The sequence below is a fragment of the Linepithema humile genome, chromosome 2 (genome assembly GCF_040581485.1).
Source record: "Linepithema humile isolate Giens D197 chromosome 2, Lhum_UNIL_v1.0, whole genome shotgun sequence".
Taxonomy (NCBI): Eukaryota; Metazoa; Arthropoda; class Insecta; order Hymenoptera; family Formicidae; genus Linepithema; species Linepithema humile.
The window spans coordinates 3,316,912-3,338,588 of record NC_090129.1 but is presented as its reverse complement, the minus strand read 5'-3'; the positions used below and the strand labels follow the sequence as shown (position 1 = coordinate 3,338,588).

At 40.5% G+C, this 21,677-nt stretch overlaps 1 protein-coding gene across 12 annotated transcripts in view; it reads left to right on the top strand.

Moving 5' to 3' along the window:
* The window catches only part of Rbfox1 (RNA-binding Fox protein 1), a 289,153-nt gene that overhangs the window by 208,997 nt on the left and 58,479 nt on the right, over nucleotides 1–21,677 (top strand). For all 12 annotated transcript variants that reach the window (XM_067350444.1, XM_067350445.1, XM_067350441.1 and 9 more), the window contains 2 exons: nucleotides 6,467–6,521; nucleotides 17,269–17,289. In XM_067350444.1, coding sequence (XP_067206545.1) covers nucleotides 6,467–6,521; nucleotides 17,269–17,289 — 76 coding nt within the window. The remainder of the gene's footprint in view (nucleotides 1–6,466; nucleotides 6,522–17,268; nucleotides 17,290–21,677) is intronic.

Genomic DNA, 21,677 nt, shown 5'->3' with positions numbered 1-21,677 from the left:
CGATTTTTTGAAAATTAAGCACTGTGCATTATTCATTGACAAAACGCTCGTGATTTTATATTTCGAATCAGTAATTGTGTTATTTTTGTTACACGTGTTTTTTAATTACAAAATTTCAATTTTGTTTTTTTCGGATCTCGGTTCGCGTAACTCGAGTTGTATTTTTAACGCTTCAATTAATAGCCAAACAATTTTGTAAAACTATTTTATTTATGGAAAGCGTTGTTTACATTATATTTCGCACGCGCACACGTGCTGTTTGTATTAAATGCGACAGAAATATCTCCTAATGATTGTGTCGCGAACGTTGCGTGGAGGTGAGAATGAAGATGTTTAAGAGCCGGAAGAGCTTTCTACGGGGCTTATGTACATATTAACGGAGCGCGAGGTCGAAAGTTATAGTTACCGCATGCGCGACATGAATGCAACTTAACGAGCCTGGCCTTGGCGAAACGACTATGGTCGGCTAGCGGTCGGAAAAAGCTCTTCCTGAAGATGCAAAGGAGTAGAGCCGACATTCTGGGTCAGCGACGGCGACGCTTTTCGCGGTAGCGTACCGGCGGCGGATCGGGCGAATCGGCGATTAAATCGCGCATGAAAAATTCATACAAGCTTCGCGCGAACGAGCGGAATGGGAAAGGAGAGCATTTCTACGGCCACGATCTTATTCATCGAAAATTCAACCGCGATCAAGGTTCGGAACGGGAGAGCGCATAAACAACACGGCGAATATCTTGAAATTATATTTATGCTGCGTTTGAACAAGCGTAAACCAGCTTCCCGACGTATTTACGAAAGCTCGCAATTTTGCAACCGAGCTTGTTGAATTAAATAGCGGATAAACTATGAATTATTTAATATTCCGCATTTCAATTGCAACGCAATCCATCCCGAAGATATATTCGAGCCGCAACTTTTGGAATTAAAAGATCACAAATATGTAGATGCTTCGCTAAAAAGCTGCGTATGCAAATCGCACTTGGAGAAGCGCATAAAGCGCTTGGAAAGCGAAGTCGAAGGTCGCCGGCGACGAGAAAATCTTCAGCTGATGCGCGAGTGACCAAGCAGGACGAAGGGAGAAGGAGGCTCCCATTAAGGTCACCGTGTGGCACGGATATCGGGTTAGCAAGCAAGCAAGATGACCAATAAAGGGGCCGAAGGGGGGAAGGGCGGGACTTCGATTACCTCGTACATTTCGCTGCACGATCCTCTAACACGACCTAGTAGGAGCGACGGCGGGCGGTCATAGGTTACGTACACTGCTTCCGGTATTAACGACAGGTGCCTCGCCGCCGTGCGCCACCACCCCTCGCACGGAACGGTCACGGCGGTCGAGTTTTCGGCCTTAGCAAGTCAAATTTATGCAGATGTCCGACGCTCGTCGACGAGGCGAGCGAGGTTGCGCGAAATTTCCAAAGTGCCATTTCACTTATTCGACCGCGGGCAGCCGTTAGGCGGCCCCTAAGTCTGGTCAAATCTCTTCCCCCTCTTCCCCGCGACCCCGCCAGGAATGAGATAAGTGCTCGGGAAACGTGGATTCCCCGGGCCGGGGGAGTTGCCGGGGAAATCGTTCCGATTGTTAGATCCTTCGAATACCGATCGCCCTTGCACCCCCGGGCCTTGATTAATGCGGCCATTTTGCCTTTGTCGGTCGACTGCTCGCAGACGATTGCAGCCGTGGAATTATGTAGGATGGAAATAAGCGGCGTTTCGTCGATCTTAAAGTTGATACTGAATACCCATTTTATTTTCACATTTAAATTCCGAACAAAAAATATAAATATAAATTAAAAAAGAAATCTTTCTCAATTTTATACATTTCATTATTTAAATATGAAAATGTTTTCAAAAGAATGGTGTATAGATTTTTTAGATTTTTATCGCATTAATCGCATTACTGAACTTTTAAAAAGCGACCCAAATATTTCACTCGCATTGCATAAATTCACAATACGTGATTATTATTATTGAATTTTAATCTTTAAATAATTTTATCTTAGTTTTAATGTTTTAACGTATCATAAAATTTGCATATAATGCAAGCATGGAACTAAGTAGGTACACGATAACCAGAGTATTTCGGGGAGAAGCTTATGATATTGATTCAGGTATAATTTTAGGCAGCACTTTACGTATAGATAATCGCCTATAACAAGGCCGTCGAAGCGTTTCTTTCTTTTTTTTTTGTCGCAATCCTGTCGTTTGCATATTATTCAGTAGCTTGCATCCATAATTTTTTTCTTGCCGAATTAATAAAGTCACGTAAGATCGTGACTGTCTCTTTAGAGCCTTCTTTGCGCAAATAAATGAGATGCATCAAGGACAAGAACGTGACATTTTGAGATATCAATCTTCCTTTATCTTTTATCCCGATCTTGGTTTTTAACTTCATCGCTGAATTTGAGGATTTGATGCGCGTTATATATATACTCATACAATTTTTATTTCGATCTATCCAGTTCAAGCTGAAATTAGCAGCTCGGAAATAATGATGACCCACTTTACGCTGAATTTCGAACCTCATTGTTTATATTCGCGTATAAAAGTCTTGTCAGAAATAACTACGTCGGGAAAGATTATAAAATTAATTAGATCGCGATTATTATTATACCATCTCGCGTTATTATCGCCATTCGTATAATTTCAGGTCAAACAATATCGTAGCTGCTTTATCGAAACGTATACACTTCCCTCTGTTTACGTAGGAAAACGAGCGACAGCGTTCGATTGCGAAATTGAAATCGCCCGTCGGTGTCATTAATAACTGCGGTGTTATAATTTGCAAAACAATCGCGAGATCCGCGCTGTACATCGTACGCGATGCTTTCCGTCGGCTGAATGCAACTAAATGCAGCACACTGATTGTCGGAATGCGCGCGCGGCACGGCAAACAAAAATTTCGCCAGCGTGCCGCAATTGTTTGTTAGAACAAGGTGGCTCACGCACGGACACGCTTGTTTATTATCGGCGGGGATCGATTTGCGCGGTTCCGGCGTATCCGTCGGTTCGCGCTTCGCTCGGGTTTGTTTGTTCGTTAAAATGCACCCGTCCATAGTTTTTGCAACATTGCATCCCGCAGCATCACGTCCAGTGATACGTACAGTGGACACAAAACGCGATTTTTCGAAAAATTCTATCTAGAGAATATGGAGGTATATATTTTTCAGGCGATTTTTTTAGGTCAGAATGATTGTTAAGAGTTGCGCGATATAGTATTTTTTTTTTTTTATATTTTAGATATTTTAGAGAAAAAATTATGTATGAGGTAAATACTTAAAAAAAACGCAAATACGTCGCAATTTTCCAACATCAAGCATTAACAAGGATTCAATATTTTATTGCAAGAATTATTGCATTACGTAAAATGTAATAAATCTTTGTTGTGGCTGTGGTAGATTAAAATGGGAAGAGAAATTAAGAACATGAAATTTCTGCGATGTTTAATGTTATCTACTCTGAGTGTTTGTATTCCAAATAATGGAGATATTACGAGAAAATCTTTGTATTTTCACCCCCGGCGAGTTTCGCTCGTCAGTCTTCATCTCGCAACAACGTTCGTTTTAACTCCGCTCCGACGTCGAGATATATAGCGGTCAGCAACAAACCCTCGTTGCTGGAAACAAGATCGTAAAATGCAAATTGCTCAACGGTGCGTCGCGACCGACGTGATTGGCGCGGGGTATAAGCCTCGTAATTCGCAATCCTCGTGAGAGCCGCCGATACACGGACGTTGCTCAAGATCCGTTTTAGCCGCCGCGAATTCGAAAGCGAGAAACATCAATTTTTTACTCACCGCAGCCGCGATTACTACCGGTGGGAATGTTGCGTTTTCTGACGCTTCCGGAAAATCTCTCGGTACGCGACATTATACTCAAAGCTATCTGACAACTAAACTAATTAACGCATATCTCGTCTAAATAATTAATGCGAAAATAATTGCGAATAATATACGTGATGTTAATTAGTTTGATTAGAGTTTTTGCTCTCGTGAATTCGAAGCCACGTTGTTCTTGCAAGCTCTGTACGCGAGTAATATTTCGGTGTTGTTAGAATTTTCAAACTTTTATAATAATTATTTTTTACGAATTGCACAAATCCGTATAATTGCCTCCGATAAAAAACCTATTAGAAGAAATAAGATGTATTGCTATGAAATTGAAAGAAAACGAGACGCAATGTCAACTATTTCCGGTGAATGAGAGACATTTGTGCTGAATCGGCGTGCATTTTCGTGCCGCGCTGCAAACATAGAAACATAGACGCGGGTGCAGTCACGATATCGGGGACCCTTTGTGTCTCGACGAAAGCCTTCTCTATCCTGTTTGAAGTGGACGCAAAGTGGGGCAGGAAAACGAGAAGGCGGGCGGCAGGTCGGTCGTAGATAGGTAAAGGTAGGTAGGAACAAAAAGCCGAAGCAGAAGAGAGAGGGAGAGGGAAAGAGTCCCATGGTAAGAACCGATAAAGAACGAAAGAAGTCGCGGATTCACCCGGAAAACTTGTGCCTCTCTTTTTTCGCCAGACGCGAAGGTACTTGAGCGAAATTGAAATAATCGGAAATCGACGGGAAGGCTTGCCATTGTTTTCTCGGTCGTGAAGAAGAGGCGGGAGGGGAGACGGAGGAGCCCGACAGACTCGACAGAGCAATCGGTTCCTTTCTTTCCTTGTATTTTTTTTCTCTCTTTTTGTTTTTATCGATTTATTCCTTTTTGCCGCTTTCATTAAACTGTCTCGCGTAACTGATATCCTTAAAGCACGTAATAAAATAAATTAGTTGCGCCCTCCGACATGTCGGAGGTTGACTTTTATTTAACCGCGTTGTCGCGCTCTCCTCCACCCCCCCCCCTCTCGACGCCTCTCGACAATTGACGCGCATGTAAAAGCTCTCTTTGCGGATCGACGAGATTAAACGCGAGGATTGTCCGCGCGTTGTTTAAGCGCGTATTGTGTAAGCGCTTGTCGTATTAGCTACGGCGTGCGGTATGGCTAAAATCGTTTTATTGTCGATATTTAGCTCAGAGATCGACACGCCAATGACGCACGACATTGTGACGCTTGTTAGAAAGCGATAAATAAACGCAAGTTGAATAATGCAGACATTATTGAATAATGAATCGTCGATCGTTGTATCATCGAGGCGTTAAATTCGTCGATCGCGCGAAATCCTTTGCAGCTTCTGACTTCTGGGATGACGATAATGTTAAAAAAAAAATAGATCATTTTGCAATTTTTTATTTTATATAGAATGTGATAAACTTCAATCTATTTAAAAAAATAATATTTTAATTTATTTGTATGATTTGATTACATTTATATTAAGTTTTGTTTCCAATCTTTGAAGATTTACCTTGAAAATTGAAGGATGTTTTGGCTCATCTCGGAAGCGAGAAACTGCAAAGAAACAAAAAATCTTTTTTGGCTTAAAAAAGAGATTTTTATTTTTTGTTATATGTTTGTTAATATTAAGATAACATTCCTTGAATTTGGACGCATTTTAGAACAACATCAATTGATACGTGAATTTGACACAATATTGGATATGATGTTTTAACAAAAAAAGTGCAAGTTTTTTAATTTTTCGAAATTGATAAAGTGACCAACTCGGCTGCAAATTTACGTATCAAAAGCCAAGTGATAACGGCAGAAAAAGATCTGAATTCAAGTGAAATCTTGCAGCGTTTGCACGTTCACAACGTTTATTGGTATGCGCGCCAACACAAAACATGCAATTTGTGTAACCAATAAATTGTTAAACAATAATCACAATCTATACGCTGAACTTTATATTGATAAAAATGGATTGTATTGAAATAGAAAGCGATCAGACGGTAATAACGTGCAGTCGCATACAATTTTTAATTGTTCATTAAATATTGCTCGTAATTCGTTTGTTCGATGCAGGTGTATTTATGATTATCGCGTTTGAAAATGATTTTACGACGAACAAAGAGCCGCAAACACAAATTACGCCCTCCGCAAATCCGATTCTGCATCGAGCAACGCATATTTGATTACAGGATCCGCGCGCGGCCCGTAAAATTGTCAAAGTTTCTCACATTTTATTCGATTCAGAAATTTCCATTCGCAATTACAACTGCGGCTAGAATTTGTTTCGTTATTAGTTTCTGATACTTATTATAAAGACTAGTTATTACGACACGTTCACGTTGCCAAAGTTTTAATCGAAATTATTTCTGCAATATAATTATTTCAATGTGAAAAATTATCTCGAAAAGTGGAAAATTACCTTCAGACTTCTTGAATTCGATTAATCGTCGATTGATCATAACTTTCTAAATTTTTTTTTTACGTTTCACGGTCGGTAATTATGACTGAATGACGCTTAAAGACACGTGATCTTCAATGGCCACGCGCGGATCCTGGAGTTGGAGTGATGTTAGAAGATGGAAATCTTCCGCGTGTCGGAAGAAAGTTTCAGTTGTTCTAATGATTCTTCTTAACTTGACAGGTGAACAACGCAACAGCGAGGGTACAGACAAAAAAACCTCCGACGGTGCCGAACGGTATGTCGAAACTTTCTTATCACTTTTATTCCTTCGCAACTTTCGCCCCTCCGAGATTTTCCGAGGCGCTTAAGTATTAAGCGCCTCAAGCTGCGACAGGGATCCATTAGGGCTCGAACATTGTATATAGGGCGCTTCGCGTCGGATTACCGAGTTGTATATTTCGTAAAAGTATTAAAGAAGAGCCATAAATTTGAGCGAATACAATTTGATTAGATACTAAAATTATTCTTATCTAATTATCATTCTTGTACTGATTATGTAATTTTTTTTATACAATTTTTCAAGGTATAAGAATTTTTTATAGTATTTCTTTCCTTAATTATCTTTAAATTGCACAGCATGAAACATTTTGTGCGCAAGCCAGATAAGCGAAATCGAGACAATTTCTTTTTTCTCAATTCCCTTAGATTATAGTCAGATTATATTGTACCCGATATGAATTATGCCCGCGGGTATTTGATGCGTGAAATTGAAGTTTTACGAAACGCAGCAGAAACACACGATAGAAAAATACAGCCACACGATTTCGAAAGCGACTCGTGAAATGGCCGATCGCGCGTATTGCCTCGTACAGGTGCAGGCGGTCCATCGTATGAAATAATAAAAAAAATACAGTCCATATATCATTTCTATCACATACGATCTGTGCTGTGCAAACGTCGAGCGTATTTTCCCGGAATATTGCACGGGAAATATACATTTTCTGCGTTCATTGCATTCCGCGCTACCGGAACGCGGCGGCGTAAAGATGCAAGAGTCTTCTCTTATTGCAAAATAAGACGGGAAGAAATGCATGGCGCTCTAAACGCCGCGATTCTCTTTTACGCTTTGTATCGTGGTGTGAAATTTACTCGGCGTAGATGGAAAAACTACTTTACACGATTGTACAAATATTCTACATTATTTTTCTCTTAAAAATATTTGATTTAAATACTTTAAAAATTCAAAAATCTGAAAAGATATCGGCAAAACGTGTGTGAATATCTGCAGAGAACATTTTTGGCATAAAGAACAGAAAAAGCGAGCTATTTTTCATAACGTGAGAAAAATAATAATTTCAAATTAAATAAATTTAGTAAAAAAGGTTCTAAGTGGAGTAATTAAATTTATGTTTGCTCATTTGCTGTTTGCATTACTTTATTAATTTGTAACTTACAGTTTACACTAATTTTTTAACAGCTGTAAGACTAATCCTTTAATGTCTCGTGCGAAATATTATTGTTCTGCTAGATTGCTTGTATTTCGCGCTGCACGTCCATTACGAACGGGACACGTAATACCAGGGCATTTTAAACTAAATCTAACCTCCGGTCCGGTCGTACGGGCCGATTTAAATTGCGGCTTAATCCGGATTACCTGACGGACCACCAGCTGCGAAGAGAACACATTGCAAATATGTGGTATTACGTAACTGCTCAAATAGGCTCTTCGCTGATTACACTCTGAAAGTCCTTCAGTCTAGCAGATGTCTCTGGATCGGTTAATACCTGAAAGCTTCACAAAGATCTTAAACTCGTGCGGGACCTATTTGTAAAATTACATCGGTTTCAAAACGCGATCTATTTTTTTTTTTTTTTTTTTTTTAATAACTAACTGCGTTAAAGTGAAGAAACTAAATTGTTTATTATAATTTTTTTTATTTGTATTAACACGCGATGTGTAAGTAGAGTTTCTATAAACTCGTAACATTTATATACGAAAAATTGAAAAATAGAAGATGCTGTCAAAAAACGAGTGTCTTAGAAAAAACAGAGCATCAATAACGACAATAAGATGAATAATCAAGTCCTTAGAAATTTGTCGACGACGCAACTTATCTTCGTCATCTTCGTCACGACTCCGCCATATATCGCGTATCTTGACGAATCTCGTCTGTTTTCTCTAAGAGGGTTAGCCGAGATTTACGACGACCTCTGCACCGGCCGGGTCGAAGCGACAAGGCTAGTCGGGGTTATAAATAATCGGCACTTAAAACAGTAATGATCGAACGCGCGTTGCCAAGTGTTTCCTAACATGAATGTAATTCTGGTCACCACTTTCGAGTCTGCAAAGGACGCCGAATGACGCCGGCATTGTTCGTTTAATTATAGTTGCTATTCATGATTCCGGTCGAACACGTGCTAGAGGACACAGATGGATAAATCGATGTGATAGCATGAATATGAATTGAAGGACTACGTGAAAAGTATAATTATAGAACGGCAATTACACTTCTCGTGCATTTCTCCACCTTTCTTTATGAGGCTGCTTCTGAAATTTAAGTTATTAATTAGCTTGAATAGTTTTAATGTAATATATTATTAAATTTTTACTTTAATTTTCTAAATAGATATTTTATATTGTTTTATTTGGACGGCGTCGCACACACAGAATAATATAACTGAAAAATATAGCTCTATTTTTGATTGTTTTCACTTTACTTTACAATGTTATTTTATTTTTCTAAATATTTTTCACATAACACACACACAACCGTTTAAAATTCACCATTCAAATTTTTTTCTCCATGATTTTTGCCAAGTTTTAAAAATATAAATAATTCTCGTGAAAAATTACGATATTTGTTAAAATATTATTCTATAAGTACTGTTGATTTGTCAAAAGGTCAATTGATTAATCAGAATTAAATTAAATTTATCTCTGCGATAAATCTAATTATAAATTTTAATTAGAAAAAAATGTAAAAATATCCGCTATCTCGGATTACCGATTTCATCACGTTGACATCGCTCATGCGTTCGTGTTTCGGCGTCCCAATTGCGGTTTAATTGCGACCGAATCAACAGGACTTCGCGTCCAGCGGCCGGATTGCTTCTCGCCAACGTCGAGGCAACGTCCTATCGAGTGACGGGCTGTGTGCGCGAGGTTTAACCATGTACCCACGCACGCGACGTGCAATTATCGGAATGCTAAGGCTCGCGCCCTCAGCGCGCGCCCGGAGAGACGTTAAGATCAATTCGGACCATTTGACGCGTACAGGTGCCCACGTGTGTGGCCGCGACGCCTCTCTAATAACCGATTCGACAACTGTCGATTCGATAAAGCGTATTTGTCCGAGACATCTTGCACCTCTTGATCGTCTCTCGCGTTTGACAGCCGCCGCGTTATAACGACGTTGCAACGGCGTGTCTCTTGTTACTTTGGAAAATTTCAATTCTGGCTTTTAAGCGGCAAGAATTTAGTGAGATAATTTGAAAAGAAATTTTTATATAAAGCGCATATATATAATTGCGGTTAAATTCAAGGCGAACCGGCGGAGTCGCTAAACACAATAGAGACATTAATCGCCGTGAAAGGCTTTGCACGAATCCTTCTTGCGTTTTACATTACAACTGGAAAGTCAGCACGAGACGTGAGATAAATGATAAAAGCGACATTTAAGTTTTATTCCGCGAACTTTTACCGTGCCCTTTCAAATGCTAATAATATCGGAAGGGAAATGTATGCACGCCTAGATTCGGTGCCAACGTTAGGTGAAATAAATATGTATATGTGTGTAATTAGATGTTTCGCTGCATTATTTTCGTTTTTATAGTATAAAGGAAGAAATTAACGGGACACACACACAAGACTTTCGCTCACTGTAACGCGATTGTAAATGCATACAATTCCATGTAATTTGCACGTTAATGCGCTTTAATAATTTTCAGTTTATGGCATTCGAAAATAATTAATGTGTCACGGAGTTTATTACAAGCTGTAATAATGCAGTTAAAATGCGCGCATCGCTAACTCCGAACTGACCCGATTGCAAAAGTGGCGCGTGTCTAATTATAGAGAAATTTGTTCGGCGGCAAATATAGCCGCGGCGATTCTCCTCATTATAGAATCATTAATCTTCGCTCGGAAACCATATATCTCGGAAAATAAGTCATTATTTCTAACTTGTTGGAACGCAGAAGGGACTGCGGAACATTTTACTGATTAACGACTTTAATATAGCCGATAGGATTTGAGTTCAACATGAAAGTACTGTGTAGCGTTCTACGGAAGGCTATTTTCGTTCTTTCAATATATAAAGTAGCAATTTTAACAATTGCGTATCTCTCTTTGTGAATAACGCTCCTACTTATTTCGCCTGTGCAATGTACCGCATGCGCCGTTGCCGTAAGTGCAAAGTCGCAAATTTATTTCGCTCCGGGCCACGTGGGCTCTTTCTTCTCGCCATACTTCTCCGTTAATGTGCCATGTGTGTAAATAACGCTGAAAGGAGACCGGACGAGGACTGCGCCGCGCACGACCCTGTCGACCCGCTTTCCACCCCGCTGGTACACGTTTCTCCACCCTTGTATATGTCCCGGATCGACAGGATTTACTCGCGAGAACCGGAGTTATAAAAATTGCATACCTGCCCCGTCGTTCGTCCCACTTTCTTTTAAGTGACTCGGCCCCTCGATTCGCTTAACCCGGCGCATACAAAATTTACGCGTTTGAAATATTTTTAGTAACTGGATTAATTCTAAGAAAATATATATCGCAAAATATTTTAACTGTTGACCAAAAATGCTTTCTAGTTGGAAAAAAAAAAACATATTTGTATATTTTTATAACATGTGAAATATTTTTTTCACATTTTATCACCGCATATATATAATATAAATCGCATGATGCTTTCATTAAATCAACTTTCGGGGAAACATAAATAACTTTTTGATATTAAAAATATATTTATTAATTTTTACATAAATTCGAAACTTTGCAAATCAAACAACGCGATGCATAAAATATCCACAAAAAACAACAGAGCTGCACTTCAAACAAAATTACATCTATTATAGTATAATTATAACAATAATTACGGGAGCAATTATTATAGATATATAAATATTTTCGTACGTATGCTAATTTACGACTTGCAAATAAAATTCATATCAAATAAAAAAATATATATTTGCAATAAGAGATAAATCCAGATAATTTTTGTAAAATTACGTGGCCTTGTTAATTATAAATTCTTATATCCATCGATTATGTAAATTTACCAAATCGTTTAACAGTGTAGCTATATATTTGAAAGTGTGTGTGTCGATAAATTTTTGGCGGTCACGCCTTTTTAGCATCGCGCTAAATTAATGGTTCCGTTATCCGTGGTAGCAGAATTGTAAGGGCAGAATATTTTTATAACCATCGCGAACTCATTCGTCAAGATTACACACCCAACATTTCGCACTGCGCTTTATCTTCCCTTCCGCCGTTTAGCAGCGGTGCACTCTCTTCCTTCGCCGGGCTCGACCGCGCTTTACGACGCTTCCGCCGTCTTCGTCCAGCTGTGAGGGTTCCGTGAGAACACCCGGTACATGCGGTACGTGATATCCATAATTTACGCAAAGTCGCTGCTCATTAATTGTCGCGTAAATAACGTCCTGCCGCACGGCATGCATACACTTGCGCTCGCGTGGCGCGGCCTCTCTCTCTCTCTCTCTCTCTCTCTCTCTCTCTCTCTCTCTCTCTCTTCCTTTCATTTCTCGCGAAACGTTACACATTCCCTTCTTCGCTGCACTTACATGTCCTCCCGCGGCGAGGAAAAGCACGCCGCAACGAGCGCTACGCATCGAGATATCTCACTTCCGCGGGAAGAAATTTTTCTCTTCAGTGCGCTCGAACTCCGCTCCGCCGCAAACTTCATTCGAACCCATTTCGAAATTGTATCGAGGAATCTTCCTCTCCTTTCCTCCGCTTTTGTACATTGTTTCCATTGTTGCCGCTGTTAGCTTAGCGCTCGGTATAATTTCGTTATTGTTAGTGTATTCTCTTTTTCTTTATCATTATTCTTCCCGGTAAGACCCAGCGAAATATTTCGCTGTGAAAAGAAATTTCTGACCAAGATTGGAGAGATCGTTCCTCTTCTTTCCTTTGCCTTGATAATAGGATTACTATTATCTGACGAGCACGAATGCGCCTTTCTTTCAATCCGATTTACCGCTGCAGCAGCGCCTACAAAGCGGGGCGGGCGATATCGTTGAAACGAAGAACGCTTTTAGCGAAAAGAGAACTGGTCGCGATTATTTGCGATTAGGTCGCATACTTTTTTCCGAACTTTTCGAGCGCTTATTTGCTCTCGGGATGTTTGCCGACACATCGGCAAGATGCGCGCACAAGTGCGCGAAAAGGAGAAGTTTGACCGGGCGCGCGCGAAGCTTTTATTAAATTTTTATTATTTTTATTTCCGCCGTGCTCAGCCGCCATCGTCGTGCCGGCGGTTAATACCGGAAGCGGAGGGTTTAATGGAATTACAGCGTGTTTTATATGCGCGTCGGCATTTTCGCGCGAGAAATTCGCGAAACGAGAAGCGCACAAAGGGTCGCGACGGGGGAGAGACGTGCGGACGGAATTTCACGCGCCACCGCGCAACGTGTTTGCGTAATATTTGCATGATATATTTTCGATGCGCCCGCTCGTCGTCGCGTCGCGAAATCCGATAAGTTTTATGCAAAGCGTGCAGCCATTGTCCGCGTCGCGAATACGCCCGATAAATAAACCGCGCGCGCGCGCGGTTCCGAAGAAGATCGTGCCTTGTAAAGAGGTATATCGCGCGCGGAAGTGGGAACGGCCGCGTCTATTTTCACGGGTCTCGCGTCATCTCTAAAGATGCGCCGACTCGAGATACCGAAATATTGGGCGAAATCGCATTGTACGGCTGTCGCCGCAAACGGCAGTAAAGATAGGGCGAAAATGCAGATTTCTTCGACACGACTGCCACTCCGCAAAACGCGATTGCACTTTCGCCTCGAGTAGCTACATGCTGGCAAATGAATAGGCACCCCACGATAGCAAGCATATCAATGCGGGTGAATGGACGTGCAAGACGAAACTAGCTATTTTCCGCATTCCTGAACTTCTTTATGTAAACGATAGTTGAATATCGGTCAGTAATTTATGAAGTTGTTAAAAATAAATATTGTAGAATTAAAAAATGGATTTTTTACATTTTTTTTTCTACTATTCTGTAATTTTATATTCTACGTTATTCTATTATTTTATTATTTTAATTTTTATATTATTCCGCAATCCGATAAATCCTTTTTTCTTTCACAATTTTTTGTATAATTCTATATATTCTATAATTTTTATGCAGAATTTTTGAAATTTTAACGAAACTATTTTACAAGGTTGAAGTGATTATGCAATGCGAAACGTTCTCCATATATTTATTTTTATTTTTCGCTATTATCTTCTGTCGTAGTTTCATTTTTATTAAATTTGCCTCGTCTCTGTTTTCTCATATGCGCGTGCGACATGAATCGATGAAGTTTGCTGAACCATTCACGTGAACGCGTGAGGTGGATCGGAAATTCTGAACGGCGAAATAACACGTAGCAAGTGTTCGGATCTTGAAAAAACAACGTCGTTGTTCCTTCCATCGACTATTTTTCTCACTTGGTTTTTTTTACTTGACGTATCTTACTCCTTCGGTGGGAATGTATTATGTCGCTGTGTTGCGCAATAATATTTTTGCAGAAACTTGACGTGTAAATTTGAGCTAATTTTTCGCAAATAAAACTTGCAGAATCTTAGAAGCAAGAAATTAGTGTATCGTAAGTATTAAATCTGAAACTATGAGTGCTACTAGGCATTTTTCGCAGGCAAAGCGAATGAACAGAAGTTTGCCTACGCGCTTACTTTTTTTTTTATTAAAAAAAGTTTTTATTATGTTCAAACGAGCTTTACTCCGTTTATTCTAAAAAGCGTAGTACACGAGTTAGATTTAATATGAACAACAAATTATTCTATAAAATTTTAATTAAAAACTGTGTGTTTTTAATTAAAAACGTAGGAACGCGCGAACGCATGCTTGGATTTGCGATAGTAATCTGCCTACGATAATAATCTCTCTAAACAAAATCCGGATGAAATATATATTTGTCAGATATAATAATACCGTTGCACACTTTATTTCGCGCGCAGTCTGCATTTATGCGAGTTTTCAACTTCCTCAATTTCGGGAACGCGGCAATTTCGATAATCGCGAATTACGGCTCGCTCTGCTATTGTCCAATTCTGTTCGAAATCAATTTTGCTCGATTCAAAGGCGCGCTGCTCTCAGAGGGCCGTCAATCCGATTGTTCGTTTCCGCTTTTATCGTACCGCGTGATTTCGCGAAAAATCAAAAGATTGAGGGGAGGAGGAGAAGGGTGGTTAAATCCAACATGGATACAGCCGGTGACGCATCCGGTGTCTCGCTTATGGGTCATCCGCGCGGATATCCCGCCCGTCGGCAGTCGCGATAGGGGACGGAGTGGGACGGACAGAGGGGGGGGGGGGGCGAAGGACGAGTAATTCGCCACCTTCCGTTTCATTACAGCTGCTTTGCCGGAGATACAGCCGCGAGGCACGCGATCGCACGATCAATCCCGCCGCTGGTATTCGCGTCCGTCAGAGCCCACGGCCGCCGCTGGGCAAACGCGAAATCGCGCCCCATTACGCGCACGTAGATCACGCGTCATTAATGCGCCGCCGCGCTGACCAGCCGTCGGTGGACCGACGGAGTGGCGAGACGCGCGGCGTCCAAGGACTTCGCAAACCCGAAATTATCCCCGTGCTTTATTCCTCTTGTATTTCCGCGCGGCTGTACTTACGGTTGAAACTGCGTAATCGCTTCGGTCAAATTTTTTTGTGCGACCTGTACACTTCGTGGAATCTCATTAGCATGTAGATCACGCGTCATTAATGCGCCGTCGCGCTAATCAACGTCGATGGATCAACGCGGATGTTGGCGCTGAAGGGCGTTTTACATGTCCAGAATTATTGTACATCTTTTTTAAGTATTTATGTGTTGAAATTGCATACTTGATTATGTTAATTGAAATTTTTCAATACACAGGCGATATATATTTTTAAAATTCCATTAACATGTAGATTACGCGTCATTAATGCGTCATCAGGCTGAGCGCAAATCATGGACCGATTCTTGCTTCTATGCGTCATATCAGATTGTATTTGCTCAAATATATCTCATCTATATTAAGGATTTATATTCATCGAGATTATTTGATCTAATTTATTTAAACAATAATGAACGTATTGATTGTTCTGACGTAGCACGTACAGAGATTGATAGTATCGAACCGCTTCACAATTAATTATACAAGGGCATTAAGTTACCAATTAATCAGAAATCTCTGGATTTCATGAAACTGTGTAATAATTGATGCGCGCGGAACGCAAGCAAACGTCGGTAGAGCTCGCAAAATTCTCACACGATCTCGTCTCCCGTCTCGTTATCGTTGACATTATAAAAGGAAATTTTGCGATTCGTGCGGGCGCATATTTTTTTGACTTTGTAAAAGTGATTCGATTTTAAAGATATCTTTATGCGCATAATTATGAAAAAAAAAGAACGATCCATAAATCACCCGCTCGGCACCAAACTTCGTCGATGCCGCCTTATTCATCTCTCGGCGGGAACAAAATCAGAACGTGCTTTCGCTAAAGAAAATTGCAATCTCGGGTTTTATAAGACGAGGAAAGTGCGCCGCCGATAGTTCACGATCGTTCGACGGAGCCAATCTTCTTGTTACATAATTCCTGCGGTCAATTACGAAGAGAGAGAGAGAGAGAGAGAGAGAGAGAGAAAGAAAAAGAGAGACTGATTATCCCTTCGAACATTAAATTTTTTTTCATCCGTATTGCGTATTCTTCGTTCGTCTGAAGATTAGTGTCACCGCGATGAAACGGCGATAGTCGAATCTGTAATATTGTCTCATACAATTAATATCTTTGTGTAAAAAGGATATGTCACTTGTGCAAATAATTGCACAGCAGCGGATATTAACGTGATAAAGTATTTGTCAATTACTGACTTGTCTCGATTTAATATTTGACGTTAAATATTAACCGACATTCAACGTTTATCGATTTTCTGTCAAAAAATATATGATTCTCTTTTATCTCTCTCTCCTTTTTTTTGCAACATGCAGGAATTAACATGGAAATTATCATCCTTTTTCATCTAAACATGCGGATAATTTATTATAACGCAAAAACCTTCTCTTCCGAGAACTAATTTTACGAAGAATTTACGCTTGTGAGAAGAATGAGCTTGTGGCAACCTTGAGCCCTAAAACCTTAGCGGCAATCAATCAACCACGCCCAGCGATTATTAGTGCAGTTTTGTACAGGATGAAAACAAGCGTTTTAATCACAGCTGCAAGATAATCGCCCGCATAAAATTACCTTATTTAGTTCAAATTGGCATTAATTAGCCAAACTGTTTTTACACATTCTTCATGTTATTAATATTAAATTATACAATTTACTGTAGAAAGAAACGATTTAATTACACAATAATTTATACACAAAAGCGCGATAACGTCACGCGTGGCGTTAAAAAATTATATACGGTTCCGTCGATCGCGTTATTTTATAGCAGAATATTTTGTATAACGAAGCAACCCGCGCGCTTAATTAGCAGACTATTAACGGTGACACGGTATTTTCGGCTTAATTCAAATAACCATCTGCCCTATATATGCCGTTCCGTTACCGCGTTACGCCAGGTAATTGCCAGCGCCACCTAAATACCCTATTAATTATCTTCGCCGGTCGTGCGACAAATGCGGTAGCTGCATCACCGGCGATCCTCGCGCGTCCGTAATGAAATAAAGAACACCGCTGTAATCGCGAAATCAAATTAAAGAACAGTAGCCGCTGCGCCCGCGACGCCGAGTTTTACCGAATATAAATCTCGTTCGTTGTTGCGAAAAGAATCGCTGTGTAATAACGTCCGTTTTCTGTTTTGTTGCAGTGTGCGTACAATGGCCAGAGGGTAGGTGCTTCCACGACGTGCCGGAACCGGCACTGCTGAATCTCTACTTCGAGTTCCGTGAAAACTGTCACGGTTTCTCCTGAAGGCAACGACCAAGCAGGCAACGACAATGACGACAATAACGGACCCCCGCGCTCCCTCGTCTCGTTGTGAGCGCGCGGATCACCAGTACACTCTTGTCGCGCGAAACACTTTTTCGAGATAACGTATTTATTTAAAAGTGTCTTTCCAACAGCCGCCACACACCACGACCAAGCCAAAACGAATAGCCACGTATTAGCCACACAGAGGAGGGACGAAGGTCCTTGTTTTTTCGTTTACGCTTCGACACATGTCGAATCGGCGGAATAGCCTCCATCGCGATTTCAAGTCGAGACGCGCCGTCGAATGGACGGAGTCGACGAAAATAATTTCTCGTAAAAATTATACAGTGTGTCAAAATATCGATTTTCAGACAATCCGATTAATTTGCTAATCTAATTCCGCGCGAAGCTAATTGAAGTTTCTGCTGTTGAATAAATTACGTATATTACGAGATTGTCCAGTGACGTAGGATGCCAATTATTCTTTCGATCAAATTCAATTTCAATCGATCGAGTTTTTTAAACGAGTGAAAAACAATAGCAAATACATTCACAAATTTGACGTTACGCTAGTTAATGATGAATTAGTTCAAAGTATGATTATTTTTCGGAAACGACAAATCTTGAAAATTGTCAACTCATCGTCATCCAGAGTCGTCTCCGTTCATTCGAGTCGCGTCCCCGCGCGAAAGCGACACGAAGCAGCGCTCGTGATGCTCGTGTGTCGGGTTTCCGGTCACCGTGATGGATCCTGCGTGACACAGGTCCAACACTGACCCTAAACGGGGCGCTCGGCAAGAAGTCTCGCCGAGCGCGCAAAAAAAGAAAAGAAAAAAGAACGGGATCTCTCGCGTCTCTTCTTTATATAGGGCACTCGATGATCCCGGCAGAAGAGCAAGGTGGGTGGTCCAGAATATTTTATTTACATACAACTAATTGCTCGTCGTTCAGCCAGCTCGGGATTAAAGACTGTCTCTCCTGTTACACATTTATATACATATTATTATATAATCTTTTTTTTCCCCCCCCTTTTTTTTCACGTACTCATCTTTTCTCTGTCACCCGGGAGAGAAACATCGCGCTCACCTCAGCCCCTCCTCAGTTTCTCTCACACAACCAATTTTTCTTCTGTTGTTCCTCTCTTCGAGCCGAAGCAAAGTCCCCCCTTTCTCTTATCATCGCCGACCCGTTTTCTTACTTGGCGGCGAAGAAAGCCGCGAGGAGTAAAACAACCGCTCGCGCGGAGGAAAGTGCGTTGAATAAAGCAAGTCGGTAAAAATAACTCGCGATAAGAGGCGCGTTTTGTGAGAAGAAATTATGATTATGCGATGTGGAAACGAAAGTGTCGTGAAAGCGCTCTGCTGCGATTCTTTATCGCGCAGTCGCATATTATTGGATTATGTACAATGTTATCGGCGTTATTAATAGTTTATGTCGAGAGCCGCGTTAATTCCGACGCTGTTTTGTGACGCGCATTATTCTCCACGCAAAACGGTATTCAGAGCGGAAGCAGTTAATCATCATGAAATCGGCCACGTGAACTGCGACCATCGGTCCCTGGTAGCATGCCATCAAGTGCGTGAGTTAGTTTAGATTAACACAGCGGTCAATTTACGAATCGGCAGAGTGGCTTGCGTGTGCGACCAAGCGGAGAAAAACCGGAGCGAGACATTGCGTTGTTTCATATTCGTAATTCGGATTTATCGCAACGGGAATATCAATCGATCCGCGAATCTCTGATGTTTTTGCCATCATTATGTCACGTCACGTCTGACACTCGAAACACAAAGAACGAAAAATAATACTTTATTTGACCGAAAGCTTTTTTTTATATTTTTTAACATTGTGTTTCTCTCTTTATGTATTTGCGAATCCGAACAGTTCCATTATTTAAATGAACAACTGTTTTAGTATACTAAAATAGCACAACGTAACACATCGCGAATGTTTTTCCTCTTTTTTTTTTTTTTTTTTTTTTTTTTTTTTTTTTTTACAAATTTAGTGATGTTTGACGGTCCGCGATATTTTCGCTCATATACATGGCATAGATAGAAATATATATATATGTGTACGCATATACAAACATTCCATAACATCGAATGCAAATGAATTATTGGATAACGTCGTCGAACACATCGTACGTTTAGATTTAATGAAACGATTGCAGGGTACATAGTATTAATGATAAATATAATAATTATAAATTTTTTATTTATATATTTATGAACTTTTTATCGAGACTGGGAAGGCAAATTCCAATTTTAGCATCATTTAGTTTGTTTCCATTATTTACGCGATGCCCGACGAAGTGTGCGAGCATGTAAATCAATTTTGTCGTCGATTCTATTGAAATAACGCCGATAATGCCACTAGAGTGGATTATCGTGCCAAACAAACACAGGGTATTGATTTTAGTGATTACGTAAGCGTTACCTTAGATATTTTGTATAATTAGCGTACGTAGATTACATACATTTACATAGGACAGACGAGGCACGGCTGCATTTTAAGTGCCGCTTAGACGAAACAGCGTAGAATTTAAGTTCCCGTGGTGCTGCAAGCATATAAAAACACACATACACACGCACACAGACACGCATACGGTTTCGCGTTTCTTCCGCTATTTTTATATTTGCGCGATACTTACACTCGCTGACCCTTCAGCGTCAGCAAAACGGAATTGCAGGACCCACGAGAACGTTAGAGCAATATTACGCAACCGCATGACATTACATATACATACTGTACTTCCATCGCAGGGCCAAACCGACATTCCAAAGATCGCGACATCGATTATTTGCTATAGAAGCGTAAACTGGGGTAATTCGCTATCGGAATAGTCGTAGATACAGGACGACGTGATTTATCTCGCTTCCCGCTGATCCATTGATCGATCGTGTGCCATAATACCCCACTTTACAAACGTAGAAAGTAGGTTTACTCAGAGAAATTGATAGACTAAGACAAAGACACATGATATTAGCGGCTACGTAGTTAATCGTAGTTAATTAATGAGTGTTTGCGTGCGGACGATTAAGTGTTCAACGAAAGTATCAGTGAAACGTATGGACGTATTTCTGCAAGCGAAGAAAAGATTTTCAAAATAGAATGAAAATAGAAACGGACAGTGATGAAGATAGATAATGTGATATATGCGGAACGAAAAAGTGACAAGAAAAGCGGTATTTTTTTTTCCGCGAGATCAATACGACGAGTAAATTTTATACACGAGTGGACGTTAACACATTCCTGGAAATCGATAGTATTCAGTTTTCCGCCAAAGCTCGATGACACTTTTACAGATATTTAAGAATGAAAACGCTCTCAAAACTTTAAAGTAACTTTTTAAAAATTTTTAGACTTAGATAAATGAAATACGTGAAGTGTTCGTGCTTTTCTATTTTATACGATTAATGTACGAGACGTTTTGGATATTTTTTTTATACAAATTGAAATTAGTTTGTAGACAGAGTAAGATGTAGTATTAATGCCTCGAGAAGAGAGAGGGAGAGAGAGAGAGAGACGAATCGTATCATCGAGACTTGGGGCAAAACGAGCAGCAACGAAGCAAATCGTTAGTCGATACAAGAGCGACTTGTTCTTGTCACTGTTCGTCGAAACAAATCTGCGCGCGACGCAGCAGCGATTTGTCACATCTCAGTCAATAAAGTGGAATTTTTACTTTCCGTACACCGTCGACGAGTCAATCGAAAACCGATTCTCACGATTGCACGATCATGCATGTATCTATCATTCGTCGAAGGAAAATGGAGAAAGAGAACGGGCGAATATGCGAGTCGGTCAAAATTCTCAAAAAAAAAAAAAAAAAAGATTACATCAAATATTGTCACGTGTAATACGTGCAGATTTACACGTGTTTTCACGCTGATAAAATTAATATAAGACTCGATTTGATAAAATTCATCGTTGAATCTCGTTCGATCGTAAAATAATAATCTTTGAAAATAATTTGAGTAGAATAGAGAGGCGGGTGAACCGAGTGCGATTCTATCGCCGTGACTCCGCCTGTCTATCTCGCCATTTCTCTCTTCCCATTTAACTATGCGATCGTTCCGTCGACGTGTTCATTTCGCACACTTTCCGGTTTTGCCGCGGAAGTATCTCCACACTCGCTTCTAAACTTTCCGTCGCGAATAGTCGAGATATTTCCGCGGGCGCGCTCTGTTCTCCATTTATTCATCGAAATGTCGTCCTTCGGCGCGCATCTGGCGGATCCACTCTTGAAATCGCGCTCGCGAAAATACTGCAATCGTCGCCCTTTGTCCTCTCGAGCCGAGCGATTCG